This window comes from Macrotis lagotis, chromosome 6 (assembly GCF_037893015.1).
Source record: "Macrotis lagotis isolate mMagLag1 chromosome 6, bilby.v1.9.chrom.fasta, whole genome shotgun sequence".
NCBI lineage: Eukaryota > Metazoa > Chordata > Mammalia > Peramelemorphia > Peramelidae > Macrotis > Macrotis lagotis.
This window is the reverse complement of record NC_133663.1, coordinates 83,757,997-83,778,490: the sequence shown is the minus strand read 5'-3', so window position 1 is coordinate 83,778,490 and position 20,494 is coordinate 83,757,997. Positions and strand designations below refer to the sequence as shown.

Here is a 20,494-nt window from a genome sequence, read left to right as displayed (position 1 = left end):
AAACAACAGATAGAGAGGTTCATGGAAGGTAAAACGGATAATTTTGGTTATATAAAATTAAAAAGGTTTTGTACAAATAAACTAAATACAGTCAAAATTAAAAGAAAAACAGGAAAAAATAAAAAAAATTTTAAAGAAAAGCAGGAAACTGGGGGGGGGGGTAGCAGCAATTTGCAGCAAGCAAAGGTTGCACTTCTCAACTATATGGAGAACCAGGGTAAATTTATAAAAAATAAGAATCAGTCCCTGGTTGATAAAATGGTCAGATATGAAGAGCTAGTTTTCAAGGAAAGAAATCACAGTTATCAATTTGAAAAAAAAATGTTCTAAATTACTAATAATCAGAGAAATTCAAATTAAAAAACTTCACACCTATTAGATTGGTCAGAAAAGAAAAACGACAAATGCTAGAGGGAAAGTGGAAAAACAGTTACATCAATGCACTGTTGGAGTTGTCAACTAGTTCAACCATTCTGCTGAACAATTTGAAATTGGGCCCAAAAAGATTGTAAAATTTTTGTATAGCCCAAGGGGCTAACAAACTGTATACTCCTTGAACCAGAAATACTACTACTATATCAATATTCCAAGGAGATCAAAGAAAAGGAAAAGGATCTACATATAAGAAAATATTTATAGAGCTCTATTTGTAGTGGCAAAGAACTAGAAACTAAGGATGCCCAACATCTATGAAATAGTTGAACAAGTTATGGTTTATGAAAGTGATGGAATATTACTGTGCTGTAAGAAATAATGGGGGCGGCTAGGTGGTGCAGTGGATAAAGCACCGGCCTTGGAGTCAGGAGTACCTGGGTTCAAATCCGATCTCAGACACTTAATAATTACCTAGCTGTGTGGCCTTGGGCAAGCCACTTAACTCCATTTGCCTTGCAAAAAAAAAAAAAACCTTAAAAAAAAATAATGAAGAGGATGGTTTCAGTAAAATCTGGGAAGAGTTTCCCTCCAGTTCAGCTCTGCCATGATGAGTTGCCAAAATGATAGACAAAAAAAAAGTTAAAAGGAAAGGTACTAGATACCTATTTTCTAGGCCCTATTGGAAACATAGTATTGTTCCTTTGGCTACATATGTGCACATATACAAGAAAGATGATACTGTAGATATCAAGGAATGCCGCACAAATGTTACCATATCAAGATTGGATGGGTCTAGAAAGTTACTAACATGCTGTAGACATTGCTGTAAACACATAGGCTAAGGGCAAGATTCTAGCCAAGAGAATTAATGTGTGTATTGAGTATAGAAAGCACTCTAAGAGCAGAGATCGCTTCCCAAAATAAAGGAAAATGATCACAAGAAGGAAGCCAAAAGAAAAAAGCACTTGGATTCAAAGAAGCATCAGCCTGCTCCATCAGAGAGGCATACTTTGTGAGAACCTATGGTAAGGAACCCGAACTATTGGAACCAATCCCATAAGAATTCATGGCAAAAAGGACTGGATTGGGGTAGGGGGTGGGGATCTGGAAAGACTTACATGAAATGATGCGAAGTGAGCAGAACCACCATATCATAAAGATAATGAACTATGAAAGATTTAGCAACTCCAATCAATACAATGATAAGTAACAATACATAATTTCAAAGGACCAATGATGTAACATGCTATCCATCTCCAGAGAGAGAGAGAACTGATGGACTCAGGGTGTAGATGAAAGCATTTTCCCCCTTAATTTTTGTTTCCCCCCCAAAAAAATGACTAATACAGAAATATTTTTCACGACTTCATATTATAATACATATTTTTTGCCTTTGCAATGGGTGAGAGAAGGGACAGAAAGGAAAGAATTTGAAACTAAAAATAAAATTTTAAAGACTGCAAGTGATGTTTCATTATATGTCTAATATGATAATAATAGCTTATTCCCAAGTTTTGTTTTGTTCTTAAATAATCTCATCTGTTCTTGACAACACTGTGAAGTAAGCAGGGAAAGAACTGTACTTTTCATTTTATGTGGAAGAACAGGACCATAGAAATTTCATGATTTAGCCAAAGTCACATATTTATGAAAAGAGCTAGGACTTCACTCCAAGGCTCATCAGTTCAAATGCAATGCTCTTTAAACTACACTATTCCCTAAAACACAGCTGGTAAAATAGAAGGATTAGACACCACTCCACAATTTTCCATTTTTGTATGTTTCTTTCTTACCTTATTAGAAAATTTTGCTTTAGATCTAATATAACTGTTTTATATAGTTATAATTAGGTATTATAACTAGATGTTAGTAACTGAGATTTTTTTCTCTTTTTAAAATTTTTTTTCTGAAACCTAAGAGATAAAACAAGCATTTTCATTCCTTCCATAGGGAAAAAGAAAGATGATAGCACATGAAACTGCAAATCTATTATGCACAGTGCTATTCCTTTTAAAAATATATTAAAGTTATCATGTAACTTGCTTATATTTTTTCTTTTTTTTTGCTTATACCCCTCACATCCTCCCCTAGAGATGGCTACTATTAGACATAAATGTGTGTGTGTGTGTGTATGTGTATGCAAAATTATTCTATATATGTTTCTATTTATCAGTTCTTTCTCTGGATGCTGATAGCATCTTCATTCATAGGCTCTTTGTAGTTAATTTGAGAATTTACAACATTCTCTTTATTCTCTCATTTTGCTCTTCATTATTTCAGGCAAGTGTATCCATGTTTTTCTAGATCAGAGAGTTCATCATTTCTTATATAGAACAGTAGACTTCTATTACAATCATATATCACAACTCATTCAGCCATTCCCCAAATGAGTGGCATCCCTACAATTTCCAGTTCTTTGCCACTTCAAAGAGAGCTGCTATAAATATTTTAGGTCATATAGGGTCTTTTCTTTTCTTTGGAAATAGATCAAGTACTAGTAATGCTGGGTCACAAAGTTCAAAAACCTTTGGGCAAGATTCTAGATTGCTTTCCAAAATGTTACAGAGCAGTTCACAACTCTACCAACAACGAATAAGTGTCTCAATTTTTCACATTCCCCTCCAACATTGGTCCCTTTCTTCTTCAATAATTTTAACCATTCTTATCATTATAAAATGATATCTCAAGGTCATTTTAATGTGCATTTCTCTAATCAATAATGATTTAGAGCATTTTTCATATGACTATAAATTATTTTGATTTCTTCATCAGAAAACTACCTCACCATCAGAAAATGCCTCTTACCATTTATCAGTTGAGGAATGACTCATAATCTTATAGATATGACAAAATTCTTTATATATTTGAGAAATGAGATCTTTATATAAGACACTGTCCATAAAATTGTTTTCCCAATTTTCTGCTTTTGGCTACATTTGTTTTGTTTGTAGAAAATCTTTTAAATTTAACAATCAAAATGAGTTCTTGGAAGATCTTAAAAAGGACTTCAAATAAAAAAGATCAAAACAAATTAGTTAAGACTGACAAATTGCCTTCTGTGGGGGGTGGGGGGGAGAGAAGTAAGATCAGGGGAAAAATTGTAAAACTCAAAATAAATAAAATCTTTATAAAAAAGCAAACAAATTAGTTAAAAAACAATAAAGCAATCCAAGAAAATCAAGAAAAGTGTGAAAAGTAAGTAACTGAGATTAAAGAATCTGCAAAAACAAAAAGTAATCAGGTTTTCTCTTCCAGAATAGACTGCTCCAAAGCTACAGGTATTAGAAAGATTGGATGCAATGTTTTAGATCTAATTTCTTTCATCTCATTCTTCCTCCTGCAAAGAGAGTTAAATACCCTAATAATGTAAGTAACTGACCGCATCTGAGAGATTTCCACTGGCAGTGAGACGCTGGTGGGCATGCTGAGGTTTCCTTGGGGCACTGCAGGGGGAATGGGTTTCTGCGGCCGACGTGGTCCACGCCTTCTTTTCTTCTTATGTTTTTTGGTAAGTGCAGGTGGCTTTGTTTTTTTCCTGGGTTTCCTCTGCTGCTGGTGCTGAACTTTACGGGAGCTATCTCCTCTCAAAAAATTATCCTTTTGTAAAGAGTATGATTCGGAAATAGTAAATATCATGGTATCAGTTGGGTTGTTAACTTTTTTTTTTAATGCAATTCACCGTTTAAAAAAAAGACTGGGGCAGCTAGGTATCACAGTAGATAGAGCACTTATCTTGTTATTCTTGTTGATTTGAGTAATGACTTCACTAGAACTCATTATTAACAATTTACATAAAAGACAATCATATAAGGGGACAAAAAGAATCACTAAAAATTAGTCCTGCACATCTCAACTCAATTTTCTCTCCTGCTTCACTAAGCCTAGGGCTTTGAACATAGAACTGAATTAAACTACAATAAATGGATTTCTCCAAACCAATTAAAAACCTGAGGTCACTTATAGTAATCTTGATAAAACCTTATTCACCCCTCATAAAAACTTTGGAGCACAGAAACCAAATGAGTTGTATCTACCTAATACAAGGTCAAGAAAAAAAATATATTAGTGGATGGCAGTTCTAAGAAATGCCTAATGCATAAAGTCAGGTTCAAGAAATATGTCACATCAGAAGTTTTCATAGAGAAAGGAAAAAAAAGTAGGGGGCAGCTAGGTGGTACAGCAAGGAGTTAGGAGGACCTGAGTTCACATCTGGATTCAGACACTTGATATTTACTAGCTGTGTGACCTTGGGAAAGTCACTTAACCCCATTGCCCCACAAAAAGTAAAAAGCAAAAGTTCAAAAGTAAAGTGTCAGTTATTTTGATACATATAGTAAAATATCATAACCAATGTTAAGGGAATACAAACCAACAGAGTTTATATCTCCTTTTAGCCTAAAAAGTCAGAAATTCATGGCACTATGGTAGTCAGGTGCACATATATAAAAAATATATATGAGGGGCAGCTAGATGGTGCAGTGGATAAAGCACCAGCCCTGGAGTCAGGAGTACCTGGGTTCAAATCCGGTCTCAAACACTTAATAATTACCTAGCTGTGTGGCCTTGGGCAAGCCACTTAACCCCATTTGCCTTGCAAAAAAAATGTATATGAGCAAAATAACTGCAACAAATTATGGAATTTTCAAAAATCCAGAAGAAATGAATGTAAATGGATTGAAAAGCTTCATGCAGACCAGAAAGAGTAATTCTCATCATCAATTTGATCTTTTTTTGATGGTTTATGTTGGATTTAACATGCAGAAATGAAGAAATACTTTTGGCAAGGTGAATGCAGAAGTAGCTCTGAAATAGGAGGACCTAAGAGCCCCGAGTCTCATCTCTTCAATTATTCAATTATGTAACCTTGGGCATATCATAACCTTTCTGAGCTTCTATTTCCTCATCTAGAAAAATAGTGGGGGGAATGGTAGAATTAGGTGATAACGAAATCTCTTCCATCTTTAATATGCCAACCTCTTCCTCCTCTTCAGTTTTATCCATCACAACAAATAACATGCTAAGCCATACTTTCTTCCTCCTTACTTCACCTCTCACACACACTACTGACTGTGCTTAGGCTCTCCCCCTTTTGCCTTCAGTAGACTGACTGATACTCTTTGAGACTGCTTTTGTCAAAATGTATTGGCAGCTATTTCCCCAAAGTGGGTAGAGATAATGGAATTGTAAGGGAGGAGGAAGGACTGGGAAAACAGGGGAAAGTTTATGGTGAAAGAACTCAGACAGCTACTCTGAAAATACATTACAAGCCTGTCAGAACACAGCCTCCTTGGGTAATTACACTCTTTCCCTCTAAACACCACCACCACACCACCCCCAAAGCAAAAAAAAGATCTTATTATCATGATAGAATTTTTTGGTCCCTTTTTTAATGATAAATGAAATCTGAAGCTGATTCTCCCTATTTGGCACATGTCTGAAGGCCCAATATTCAAAGAATTTTGTTTATTCTGGAGAATCCTAGAAAAAGTCATCCATACATGGGAAAGATAACCTAGTTTTCCTATCAAATAAAAATTAACAATGATAAATTAACTTTTGTCATTTTTTTTAGGTTTTTTGCAAGGCAATGGGGTTAAGTGGCTTGCCCAAGGCCACAAGGTAATTATTAAGTGTCTGAGGCCAGATTTGAACTTAGGTACTCCTGACTCCAAGGCCGGTACTCTATCCACTGTGCCACCTAGCCACCCCGATAAATTAACTTTTAAAGATTCTGTGACTCCCTTTGGACAGATACATGAAGGATACTGTTTAATCAGAGACATGCGGTCAGGGGAGGCAGCAGAGGCAGAGCTTCTGCTGACAGATTAAGAAAATTAATAGTGATAAAAAATAAATATTAATACTTACTGATCTGTTTATTTATGTAATTTCTGTAGGATTTCAGTTGTTTTTATAGACAAAAACAGCTGAATTCATGGGAAAAGATGTGAGGTGAGGCAGCAGCCAGCTATGACTCATCTCAGATTGCATAATCCTTCACAAACTGAATTGAGTGCATATAAGAAGCATGTGCCTATTATGATTTTTCTGCCACCAGCATTATGTTTTATTTTATATGCTCATTTCCAGGAAGATGATGCCTTGACAAACACATGAATTGGATTTTTTTGAGTCACCAGTCTCAATTTCTCCCTCAGAGCCATCTGGGTCCAGTGACCAGATATGAATCAGTACAACTGGAGATGGCCAAGGCAGTCAGGGTTAAGTGACTTGCCCAAAGTCACACAGTTACTCAATATAAAGTGTCTAAGGCTGGTTTCGAATTTCCATCCTCCTGACTCCAAGATCAGTGTTCTATTCGCTGTGCCATCTAGCTGCCCCCTTCAGGGATAACAGAGGAATAGGGAAGAGTTAGTGGTAAATAGGCAAGAGGATGCTCAGTTTTTTCATTTATAAAATGAAGAAGCTGGACATGAAAACCTCTAAGTTCTCTTCAGCTATACATTTAGTTATCCTTCACCAAAACAGGAACCTTATTTCTCCTGGGCTGTTTGGTTGTTGTTTGGGGGGAAGGGTCTGAACCTGAGAATTCATCAGTCTTGAGAACTCTCTTAGTAAAGCAGATATGTAAAAAAAAAAAAAAGTTATGCAGATATACAACTTTCTGGAACTTAAAAGGCCTGCCTATGGAAGCTGAGAGAGTCAAGTGATTCGCCCTTGGTCACAGAGATAAGATGCAACACTGAAACCCAGGTTGAACTGATTTATATAAAAATAAAACCTGAACTTACCATTTTTTTGGCATGTTCTTCACACAGAGGTGTCTGGTGCGTAATGTCAAAGACTGGCACACAACACTGCTGTCCATCTGCAAACTTAGCTGTGCAACTTGAGAAGAGCTGCTGAGAGCGGTTCAAGAGGATATCTGTGTTTTTCAACGTTAAGAACAACACACAGCAAGCAATGATAGAAAATTCCATTCAATTTTTCTAATAATAATAACTGCATAAAATATATAAACTATGTTTTAAATAAAAGATATAAGATATAAAATGTAAAAGAAAATGCACCTCTTTCTTTTTGTCAAAGAAGTAGTAGACTGTTAATGGAATAATGCATGAGCACAGTTGTAGCAAATGTACTGTTTGGTTTTGCTGCATTTTTAAAAACCCTGATCCTGAGGCAGCTAGGTGGTACAATGGATAGAGCACTGGCCCTGGAGTCAAGAGGACCTGAGTTCAAATCTGTACTCAGACACTTAGTAATCACCTAGCTGTGTGACCTTAGGCAAGTCACTTAATCCCATTGCCTTGCAAAAAAAAAATACAACAAAAAAAAAAAACCCTGTTACAAAGACAAGATATATTTGGGAAGGAAAGAATTATATTCAAAAGTGAATGTGAAATTGAAAAAGAGATCAACAAAAATTTCTTTTTAAAGGGAAACTTTTTTTAAAAAGTACCTCACAGATGAGCAGAACCAGAAAAACACCATATACCCTAACAGCAACATGGGAGTGATGATCCACCTTGAAGGACTCACCCATTCCATCAGTGCAACAAGTGGGAACAATTTTGGGCTGTCTGCAAAGGAGAGTGCCATCTGTATCCAGATAAGGAGATGTGGAGTTTGAACAAAGTTCAAGGACAATTCCCTTTAATTTAGAAAAAAACAGATATCTTATTGTCTGATCTTGTTACCTCTTAGACTTCTTGTCTCTTCTTTGGGATATGATTTCTCTCTCATCACACAAAATTTGGATCAAGGTACAACATGGAAACAAAGTAAAGATTGACAGATTGCTTTCCGTGGGGGGTGGGGGGTGGGGGAAGTAAGATTGGGGGGGAAATTGTAAAACTCAAATAATATCTTTAATAAAAATAAATTTTAAAAAAAAGTACCTCACAATGCTTTCTAGACATGTTTCTAGAGACAGTCCTTTTTGTTAATTTTCTTCCAACAAGAGCTTCCATTCACAGTACATTCTTCAATTAATTTTGTCATTTTAGAAAAACATGGCCAATATGTAGAAATTCATTAGTTCATAAAAGCTTATGATTGAAAGAAGAAACTTTTTTCCTAAAAGGAGAATATTTTTACAAATAATCTAGCTCATGGGTTAAAATCTGATATACAAATAGATCCAAATCACAAGAAAACTAATCAGTAAACAAGTAAATTTTATATCTCACATTTCCAAAGACTCAAATTTAAAGATCTAATGTGTCATTTTTATTCCAAAATATTTCTTTAAACTATAAATTATACATCAACTGTCCCATAGTCCTAAATTAATATCCTACATTAAGACTTTAAATACTGCCCAAAGCAACAAGGGTACAAAATAAGTTGAAAAATAAAACTATCAAAATGAAATAGACAAAACTAAATTTGTAAAGTTAATATCCTTCTCAGGGGAAAACTTATACCCAAAGAAGTACCCTTCCATTTTTCACATGTAAGCTACCAGCAGTTTTGTTTTTTTTGTTTTTACTTTTGAGTAAATTCCAAAGAAGCTGTTTAAAGAAAAGGGAGAATTCAAAATTATGAGTAAGGAAAAAAAAACAGGCAAAAAAGCAAAATTTTTTTTAAAAAATTTGTTTCTACCATTGATAGAATCAAAATAGAAAACTTGTTAATAAAGAATATAAGACTCCTGTAATAGCTAGAAGTGGAAGCACTCAAACTTAAATGCCCTTCAATCAATCCCCAATGGAGCTATCTCATTTCCTAGATAGTGATATGAGACTTTTGTCTTTCATTCATTCCAGACTATTTCCTCACTCACTAACTCTAACCACTGTGTCTATGACTTAATTTCATTGCAAAAGGTAAATTCTAAATTATATAATTATTCTACAGAATCTAGAAGTAGTTACTGAAATTGTTGAAATGTAACTTATAGAATTTCTTCAGTGAGTAAAATTATCATCTCTTAAAATGTACTTGTACTGGGGCAGCTAAGTGGCATAGTGGATAGAGCACTGGCCCTGGAGTCAGGAGTACCTGGGTTCAAATCCGGTCTCAGACACTTAATAATTACCTAGCTGTGTGGCCTTGGGCAAGCCATTTAGCCCCATTTGCCTTGCAAAAAAAAAAAAAATGTACTTGTACCATAAGTAATTCCAAAAATACAAATTAAAGTCACTCTGAGTTTCCATCTCACATCCATTAGAATGTCAAAAGTGGAAAAAAAAAAAAAGGAAAATGGCAAGTGTTAGAAGGGCTATGGGAGTTATGGAAAAACAGATATATTAATGTACTATTTGTAAAGCTGTGGATTTGTGAACAATTCTGGAAAGCATTTGGGAACCATGACCCAAAAGTTATTAAGCTCTCTATACCTTTTTTTTCCCTTAGTTTTTGCAAGGCAGTGGGGTTAAGTGGCTTGCCCAAGGCCACACAGCTAGGTAATTTATTAAATGTCTGAGGCCAGATTTAAACTCAGGTACTCTTGCCTCCAGGGCCAGTGCTCTATCCACTGCGCCAACTAGCTGCCCCCTGTCTATACCCTTTTAACGCAATGATACCACTATTAGGTTAAACTCTAAAGAGATTTTTTAAAAAATAGGGTCCTAGTGTATAAAGATATTTACTAAGCTCTATATTCAGTGGTCGAGAATTGGATGCAAAGAGAACTCTCATCAATTGGCAAATGGCTGAAACAATCATAGTACATGAGCTCAATGGAATGCTATTATGCCATAAAATGTGAGGTTTTATGTGAATACTGGAAAGACTTGTGGGAACTGATGCAGAATGATGCAAGGAGAAAAAAAAATCATACTACAATAATATTGTAAAGACAAACAATTTTGAAAGACTAAAGAACTCTAATCAATGAAATGACCAACCTCACGGTTGGCATGGATCCAGAGGACCAGGATGAAGTGTGCAAATTATCATCCGACAGACAAGGTGATGGATTCAGGAAGCAGAATGAGACATATTTGTAGATATAGCGATATGGAATGTTTTTGCTTGACTTTACATAATTGTTACAGGGTTTGGGTCCCCCCCCCTTTCAGTGCTGGAGGAGGGGGAAATCACAGGAAGGGAAAACAAATGCTTTATGGGCTGCTACTGTTGAATTTGTTTATTCTGAAATGACTATTCAATACAATGCTACAGGGATTTCCTTAAATATAGGAAAGAGCAGTAAATTAGCTCTTCTGGCTATTATAAGATTCTGATAAGAAAAATGGTTAACATGTATGTAAAATCCAGTACAGCTTTGCAAACTATAATTTTAAACATTAAATAATCCTGATCCCCAGTTCACTGTCACTGACTCAAGAATGAAGAACACAGTATATAAAGAGGTAGCTACTTCCAGCACACACTAAATACTAACAAGAGGATACGTTGAAAACAATGTCTGGTGAACGGAAGGGCTTTATTAGTGCATGGCTCCCCCTTCACCATTCCACTACATGGTGCTGGTTCCACCTCCCTCAGTTGAGCCCGGTTTGTGCTGGGGGAGGGAAAAAGAGAGAGAAAAAAATTTCGTGAAAAAATGTTAAGCATCTCCTGGTGTAGCATTACATACTATAAAATGTAAACTATAGAATTAATAAAGACATTTCTATTACATGTAATTCACTAACATTTGATATAGCAGATTATCATTTATAAGCTACCAACCATTTAGATTTTTGTGCCAAAATATTTAAATGATTTCACCTGAATTGATTTGTTAAATGCATTTATCAATAAATATGAAATGCATTTGATGAAGTGAGAGCATCTTAACATCAATCAACTTATAATCACAAATCTTACTTAAAGGGACTCATAAGCAGCAGCAAGACAGTGAAGAAGTGTTAAAATTAGGAAAACCACCTTTCCAACGTTGCCTCTGATATTTTCTTAGCGATGATTTAAAGATAGAACCCAATGAAAAGTAATATCTTGGTCAGTGTATTTTCATAATTATTAACTTGAGGAGGCTGGTTGCCTGTAGTAATCACTACAAGATTAAGACAGTTTGTCACATATACAAAGTGCTAACAAAATGATGACTTTTTACCCCCCATCACCTTAGAATAAAATAGCACTGGCATGGCATTAACTTTCTCAAGTAAACCAACTAAATTAAGTAAAGAACTATACCAGAGCTTACCTTTTATCTGTTTATGATGAGCTAAGATTTCATGCATATTTTTAAAAAATTACTACTGCAGATAGTTTCGTACAATTCTCATATGGTAGAAGTAGCTTCAGCCTAACATATCTCCTTCATTTAATGTTTATGGGCAAAAAGCAACTTCCTGCTGATACCAAACTATACCCATCTCACAGTATTTTTGCATTGGCAAGGTTCATATAAACACAATATAGTAGGACAAAGTATATGACTTGCCACAGATTCAGTTCATGCAATCTTGACTTCGTGGTTCTACCATAGGCAATAAGCAATTCCAAACTGAATTGAGCTAACTGTATTTTAAGGACTTAAATCAGCTCATTCATTGACCAGAGACATGATAGTGGTTTAACTAGTTCTGAATGGAGTATTCCCTAATCAGGCAAAAGAACTAGAAAATGGAAACTGCTGCCACCAAATGGAGAATTTAAGGCTGTCCTTGTTCTATCTTGGTCCATTATATTCATAAGAGTACTGAACAATTTTGCATGCCAAGAATTACAGCACTCTTGGGAGCATTATTACGTGAAATACACAATTAAAAATTAAGAAATTTAGTTTACATATGTTGAAAGAGCTGACAGAAAAAACAAAATAGATCATTTATTGAATGTTTACAGAAAAGGAAGCATGATCAAAAATTACACGGCTAAGATTTTATTCAAAGAATAAAATGTAGGACCATTTACATCTAACCATAACCTACATTAAGGAACCAAGTATTATAGTTTCAGAACTCCAATTTCTGGATCAAATGGGGGAAAATCTTAGGAATTCTAAAAAAAGCATTCAAATTAATATATTAAAAGTACACCGTGGCCTACATATAAGGAGACAGCTGAAATACATGATCAAATAGCTCTTTCATATACATGTATACAACAAAATTCTACAAAGCAAAACAATATAAGGAGCGGCTAGGTGGCGCAGTGGATAAAGCACTGGCCCTGGAGTCAGGAGTACCTGGGTTCAAATCCTGTCTCAGACACTTAATAATTACCTAGCTGTGTGGCCTTGGGCAAGCCACTTAACCCCATTTGCCTTGCAAAAACAAAAAATAAACAAAAAAAAACAATACGAAGTGATGTTTTTGATAAATTTCCAAAGAATTATTTTAAAATAAAATTTTACCTTAAAATAGTTCTGTGGACATTGAACAAAGTTACCTAGTTACAAGACAACAAATTTTCAGTAGATGTTAATATATTTTCTGAATATTACTAAAAAGGCTAAAAAATTATTTGTTAGTATTTTGAATTTTTAATTGAATAAACTATTCATAAATGATCAAACTGTTAATAAGCAGTAAGTACATAGGCAAAATGACAGTGAAACTTCAAATTATTCTTTTTTGTGCTTATTTTTTATTCTACTTGTTTGATGGAAAAACTTTTTAGAATGTATCTAATTATTAAAGTATTAACTCCAGGAAAAATAAAGTTATACATTAATTTACTAAAGTAATATATTATATAGAAATGTGATCAGAGTGATTTTTGGCTCCTATGTAGAATAGGATTTCAGATACAGAGCTTATAAAAGCGCTATGCAACATTACCCTTTTATTAGGGTGCTCAACTTCCCTTGGGTCTCAGTCACAATAATAGAAATACATAACTAAAACAAAACTGGAGACTACAATGCTCCTGCAGAGTCGAACACTGTATCTTTGCTCTAACCTGGTTCGAGTGCATGCAGCTTTTCGCAGTTCTTGTATCAATTGCCCAGCACATTCTGGTTCTCTACTGGCCGCCTGCAGCAAGGCTTTCCGAAATGTATGCCGGCATTTCTTTTGACGAGATTCTGCCCGCTCCAGGCGGCAGAGGTGCTTATATTTCTGCTGAAAGTAAGTGCAAAGTTGGGTCACCCTGGAGCTCCTGCTATCTGTATCATCATCATCTGACCTGGAAAGATAAGAAAGAGAAAAGGAAAAAAGTAACTCCATTAAGCTTTCAACACATTTTACAGAAGTAAAATTAGGGGAAAAGAGTAATAAATTTCATAACTTACACAATGTGCATTAACACTCATCTATCAAAGCAAGGCATAAGAGGACTCCACTAAATAGGAACAGACCCAAGTTTTCAATAAAGGAACTTGACAGTGAAGACATTTTAATATGCCTTCTGAATTCTAAGACATTTAAACTTCTTAGCTCATAATAATTAGAGCCTGAACCAATGTATCACAGCATCTTCAATATATTTAATTGTCAAAGGATTTCTGGAAAAGAAAGAAATCTATATCTTTACCTTTACTTACTGTAAATGTCTCAAGAAAAGACATGCCTTTAAATCAAACCTCAGTTCTTAGGCAGCAGTCAGCATAATTTCATAAAAGAAAGGTCATGACAGAAACACTGCTCTGAATTTTAGCAGCAGGCTTGCAAAGAGTTGACCTTTTTCAGATGTCTGACACTTTTTTGGTGCTACATTCAACTCTTCCCATTCTCAATATAAAAGGTGAAATCTATGAGCTGGTTTTTACTGCCCTAATTCTCACAAACACCTAGTCTTTCTGGATTATCACTTGACCTCTGCTGTGATGAAAAAAAGAGCAAGACATCAGGAACCATTTCCATTGTATTTATGGGAAAACATGATCAGCAGGCTAGGAAGGCATGGGGGAAATTGCTATCTGCATCATTGAAGGGGGACTTCATAGGGATAAAATGATATTTTCTTCTATATCACCTAACTAAAGATTTCTTCCATATCACCTAACTAAAGATTTCACTCTAACTCCTCAGAAAAGAATCATGGGATCCCAGTATCTAACATGCAAAAGATGATCTGTGACACTGACACGGGGGGGGATTCTAAAGACTCATAGAGTCCTATGCAATATTAATTCAATTTTTCTCTTCCCATCAAGAACTAAAAGTAGCATTTTTTTCTTTTGTGATCCACAGTGCACAGAAAAGAGAAATAAACAGTATATTACTAAAACTTTTTTGATGATTAAAGTACGAAGTTTCTCTTTCAAAGTCACTTAGTACAGATAGGTAAATCAAAGAACAAAGAACTCACTTCATTCTTTCAATCATCTAATAAATATATATTGAATGCCTATTTTGCTATTTGTGTTGGTGTTGATGATGAAGTAGAAAGCAAGGCTCCTTCCCTCAAGTAACTTACAGTCTAGAAAAGGATTAAGAGCATAGCTCTGGAGGATTTATTAAGTAGGGAATAAGCTATTTGAAAAGTAATGGGGAAAAAAATTGGCTAGACAGGGTATTTATAGAATTGGCCAAAGAGCAAAGATATAAATACTAGTCCTCACCATTCTAAAAACAAACTGTGTGAGATACATGATAATGCAAATTATTCCTTTGAATAGTTTGGAAACTACTGAGAAATATTATTAAATGCAAGGAACCTCTTACTATTTATAAATTTAAAAAATAATTTCATAAATTTTAAAAATAATGCAAATTATTCATTTTGGATAGTTTAGAAACTCCAGAGTAAGAAATATTATTAAATATGAGGGATCTCTCAATATTCATAAATTCTTTAAAAATCACTACTACAAAATGCTGATAAATCTACCAAGCAAAGTTCTTTCCTTCTTTCTGCAAGTATATAACTCACACTTAAGGGAATCTCAGTTTCTTTTCAACTCCCCTGACAAATCACACCATCCTTCTAAACAAGCACCACCAAATAAACCTTTAGCATTGTGATGATACTTGTCCTTCTTTCTCAAAGAGGACCATGGCATCAGGGAGGTGATGTCATAACAAACACATGAATTAAGACAAGTATGTGGAATGGATTCATGTGAAGAGGTACTGTACTAAGTCACTAGTCTCACCTTTTCCTCCAGTGTCATCTGGATCCAGTAGCCAGATATGAATTAAGACAACTGGAGATAGCCCTGATGTGAGGAAATCTGGGTTGGGTGACTTGCCCAAGGTCACACAGCTAGGTGTCAAATATTTGAGGCCAGATTTGAACTCAGGAGGCTCCTGATTCCCAGGGCTGGTGCTCTATTCACTGCACTATCTAGTTGCCCAATTAAAAAGCTCTTTATAGCTATGGATCCAAACCCCCATTTTACAACTAAGGAAATAAGTCAGAAAGGAGCCTAGAGGTGATTTACTTAAGGGCTTCAGATCATGAATAGCCTGGGTGTGACTCAAGTCTGACACAGAATAATGAATAGAACCCAGATTTGAGATCTGGAGGGCTACTGCCACTTCATATCCTGATCAACACTTAGTGATCTCAAACAAGTTGTTTTCCTTCAATGGATCTCAATTTCCTTACTTGTAATAATGGGGGGGGGGGAATGAGAGAAAGAAGAGACAATAAGATGGTGAGGTCCCTTCTAGTTCTAGAGTACATTCAGTACATAAACCATAAGAACTACATAAGGATGTTTTCTCCACTAAAGTACTGACTCTCAAGCTTGGATCCTCAAGGCTATGCCAGGGAAATGCAAGCAGTAAGAAGTTCTATTCAACTGGAAACGTTTTTTGAGTTGGATCTCAGGGGCAGATCATATCCTCGAAAAGTAAAAAGAGACTCAACTAAGAGAGCAGGGACAGTTACCCCCATGGAGAATTTACAGAAATAAAGACAGAATCACATAAGAAAAGAAGGGATGAGTGGGTGGTTATTTTGCACAGCTTGAGAAAGTATCCACATGGATGAGATCAGAGATCCATCAAAGTGTAGAAATAATTATGAATATATGAGGGACATTTTGCAATCCTCCTTCTGAAGAAAATTTTTACATTTAAATAAAGTTAATGACCTTTCAAGTTCCTTTTTACATTTTCAACTATAATTCAAAATGAAATAAGCTATCCATAGACAGAAAGGTTGAAGCCTCCCAAAATTGAGATAAAAAAAGTTGATAAAATGCAGACAGCTTACTGAGAGCTTCCTCAACCTGAGATACCCTTAACAAAATAAACAAATCAGCTAGACAATCTGATATCTGATGAAAACTGTGAGTTTAAATTTCCATAGGGATTGAAGATCTATTTTTTAACATCAATTTTTTATAATACTATACAGAGAAGGATGGTATTGCCATACAAAACACCTCAAAGAAGAAAAAAGTAAGATTGCAACAATTAAGAAATTTATTTACCACAAGAAATCCTTTAGATTTTAGAATTACCTCATGCCTTCCTATTCCAATCAGGAGGGATCATATTGTAGTACAATCACAAGCACATTCTCCTGAGAAATCTTTTAGAAACTACATTTTTTCAGTGTTAATAGTCCACACTCATGGGGTCAAGTTTCACTTTTACATATTGACTAATTTAGTTAAGAAATTAACTATAAGGGAATCAGCTGTCTACATCAAGATGAAAGTATTCTTGCTAACTGAACTAGTAATAGAATATTACTCCCACAGTTTTTTAGGTCACTAGCCCTATTTCAATTTAACCATCTAAAGAAAATAAGATGATTTTTTAAAAAATATTCATCTAAATCTTCATCCATTACTACTCTTACCTCAAGAAGGTTAAAAAAAATCTTAAAAGACAGGAGTTATATTGCTTGCAACACAACAAAAAGATATTCAGTATATGTGATCTAAGTAAAAATATCCATGAGGAGGTGGGTGCGTTCTATTAGAGCAGATGTCACTAAAATAATTACAGCTTAGTGTGTGGAAACTACAGGTTTAAGATAGAATTTTAGAAATGTACTTTTTACACCCCCTATCCTAAAAAGTCTAGCTATCAAGAATAACTTTGCTTTGATGTAAACACCTGTTTATGTGAATTCTTTAACTAGGAATAGGGCAAAGAAAGTAGGAAGGCATGGAGGAAAAATAATACAGATATCTTTTACAGCTCTAGCTAAGAGAATTATTTTAAAAAGGGGTAAAGACCATGGAAACAATGTAAAGACTAACAGAATGCCTTCTGTGGGGGGGTGGGGGGAGGGAAGCAAAATTGGGGGGGAAATTGTAAAATTCAAAATAAATAAAATCTTTAAAATTAAAAAATGGGATAAAGAAAATTACAAAAGATAAAAGACAATTTCAATTATAAAAATTCAAAAGCTTCTATATGAACATAATATGTAAATGCAAATTAATCATACAGGAAACTGTCAAATGAGGGAGAATTTCAAATTTTTACATCAAATATCTCAACTTAAGATCTGACAAATCTTAAATCTATAGGAAATAACACAATTATTTATTGTGAAGAGTCAATTCTTTTGTTTTTTGGTTTTGGTTTTTTTGGTTTTTTTTAGGTTTTTGCAAGGCAAATCGGGTTAAGTGGCTTGCCCAAGGCCACACAACTAGGTAATTATTAAGTATCTGAGACCAGATTTGAAATCAGGTACTTCTGACTCCAAGGCCGGTGCTTTATCCATTACGCCACCTAGCTGCCCCTATGAAGAGTCAGTTCTCAAGATGGCACTAGTAGAATATTGTTGGGGAGAACTGTCCAATCATTCTGGAAAATACTTTAGAATTATGTGAATTTAAAAAAACTACAATTTCCATACACTTTGACTTAGAGATCTCACTGCTAGTCAGTATCAGGCAGGCAGGCAGGCAGGCAGGAAGGAAGGAGGGAGGGAGGGAGGGAGGGGAGGAGGGGAGGAAAGGAGGAGAGAGGGAGGAAGGGGGAGGGGTAAATGGAGGAAGGGGAGAGAAGGAAAGAAAGAAAAAGAAGAGTTCCATACATATCTACTATTGAAGAAGGATCAGTTCACAAGAATAATTTTTTGTTAACCTAAAATAGCCATCCCATCATAGTACTTTTTTGTGCAGTCAAGGATTAAAAACAAAATAGGTGCCCATTGACTGAAAAATTATTAAAATATGATATGTAATATATGTAATATATTATGTAATATAATAATATGTAATATAACAGAATATGACATTGCTGTAATAAATGATGAACACAATGAAAAGAGAAAAGTCTACAAAGATTTAACTGACCTAACACAAAGTAAACAGAACCAGAAAATAAAATTAAGATGGTGTAAATGAAAAGAATATGGGGGAAGAGGGGGAAGGAAACTGCCACAAAGTTATAAAGACTAAAACTCGGAAGAGACATCAAATTGCAGATCATTCCTGGCAGGGATAGGGACCAATGCAGACAGAGAATAGTTTTCTTCCTAGCTATCATTATACAATGATATCATCTCCATTTTCTCCTTACCTGAACCTTAGAACCATGGAACTACTCAGGACTCTAAAAAGGTCTCTTTGAATATATCTTTCCAGGATCCAGGGTTGCAACATCCTTTCAGGACATCTCCACACTCACTATACCATTGTTGTACACAAAGAACTCACCCTCTTTTAGTATTGTTGTCCTACTCTAGAATATAAACTCTTTTTGAAGGCAATGATTGATTGGCTTGGTTGCTTGCCTGCCCTTATATCCCCAGTTCCTAGTACTGTGATTGGCATATAAGCAGCTAATAAATGCTTTATTTATCTAACATATTAGTTTGGTTGTTTTTTTTTAGGTTTTTGCAAGGCAAATGAGGATTAAGTGGCTTGCCCAAGGCCACACAGCTAGGTAATTATTAAGTGTCTGAGGCCGAATTTGAACTCAGGTACTCCTGACTCCAGAGCCGGTGCTCTATCCACTGCACCACCTAGCCGTCCCCATAACATGTTAGTTTTGCTAAAAAATTTTCACCTCTTTTTTATTCTTTGCCTTTAAGAGATGGTGAACCAAAGAGCAGTGCCTTGAGAAGTGTAGGTAATATAAAACATATTGATAAAAAATATATTTTGAAAAAGCAACAATAAAAAAGGAAAAAAATATTTTTTGATATATTTTGGTGGCTCTGTAATCTAAACAATGTCAACTTTTTTTTTTTTAGCCCAGTGATAGAACACTAGACTTAGAATCTGGGAGATCAAAGTTCGAATTCTGCCACAGATTTTTATTAGCTGTGTGACCCATGCTCAAATCATTTAATCTACCTTCATTTGACTTACCTAATTTACATTATTGGAATAATAATAGTATGTATTTCATAGGGTAGTTGAGGTCTAATACGGTGATATATGTGTGTATACACATACATATATAAAATATATGATATATATGTATATAAAACTATTTAAATATATCATGTCACACTTTAAAATTAGCACCCTATGTAATTTGGTGGAAACATGTATATAAAACTAAAATCTCCTGTCCTAATGGCATGGCACGTTTAGGATAGTAGATGCATATACTGTATATTTTTCCTATCCCTTTAGGCCTTGCATGCTCTAAGCAAGTGTCTCCCTTATAACTTGTATTCAATTTTAATACTTTATGTGTTATAACTGTACCTGAGTTATCTGACCTTGTTACATGTCTGTTCCAAAACTTTTTCCAAGATTACACTTCATTAGAGGAAAAAGTCACAAGGAAAACCCAGGTCACATCTCATACTCTTTTCTCTACATGATGGTGATTTATGAGGAAATTTACTTGTTAGAGGTATGAAATGCACAAGGCTAGAATCAAGAAAATACGACAATTTTTCAGCATAAACAAAATTAGAAAAGATACAGGTTTGAAAAATAAGCGAAACTGATTAGAATGCAATGGTTATGTGTCATTTAAGAATTTATCAGTTACATATTTACAAAAAATGGTGATTAAAGTGTATAAATTATTAAATTTACATAGTGATGGCCTTTTTCATTTCTACTTTGGGTCAATATAAAAAAGGAAAGAGAAGAATTGAATATAAAATAAAATGGCAAAGAATGCAGATTTTTTAGAAATAATCAACTTAGATCAGAGGAAAACTATACAAGACACAAGATGGACAAATAACTTTAATTACTTTTACCATTACTCACTGAGATCTATATTATTTTCATAAGCTGATTTTTTTGAGGAATTCAATTATTATACAACTTTGCCCAGCACCTATCATTACTTAATGAGTATTTTAATATTAAAGACTTCAAATTTGACATTAACAATATGCATAACAACAGTTTATCCTACCATATCAGAAAGAAGCAAATGAAACCATATTAGACTCAAGAAAGTTA

The 20,494-nt window shown here is 34.7% G+C and overlaps 1 protein-coding gene across 6 annotated transcripts in view; it reads right to left on the bottom strand.

Moving 5' to 3' along the window:
• The window catches only part of INO80D (INO80 complex subunit D), an 89,836-nt gene that overhangs the window by 18,044 nt on the left and 51,298 nt on the right, over positions 1–20,494 (bottom strand). For all 6 annotated transcript variants that reach the window (XM_074191543.1, XM_074191547.1, XM_074191544.1 and 3 more), the window contains 4 exons: positions 13,162–13,386; positions 10,701–10,810; positions 7,128–7,261; positions 3,755–3,972 (listed from right to left, as the gene is read on the bottom strand). In XM_074191543.1, the coding sequence (XP_074047644.1) occupies positions 3,755–3,972; positions 7,128–7,261; positions 10,701–10,810; positions 13,162–13,386 (687 nt within the window). The remainder of the gene's footprint in view (positions 1–3,754; positions 3,973–7,127; positions 7,262–10,700; positions 10,811–13,161; positions 13,387–20,494) is intronic.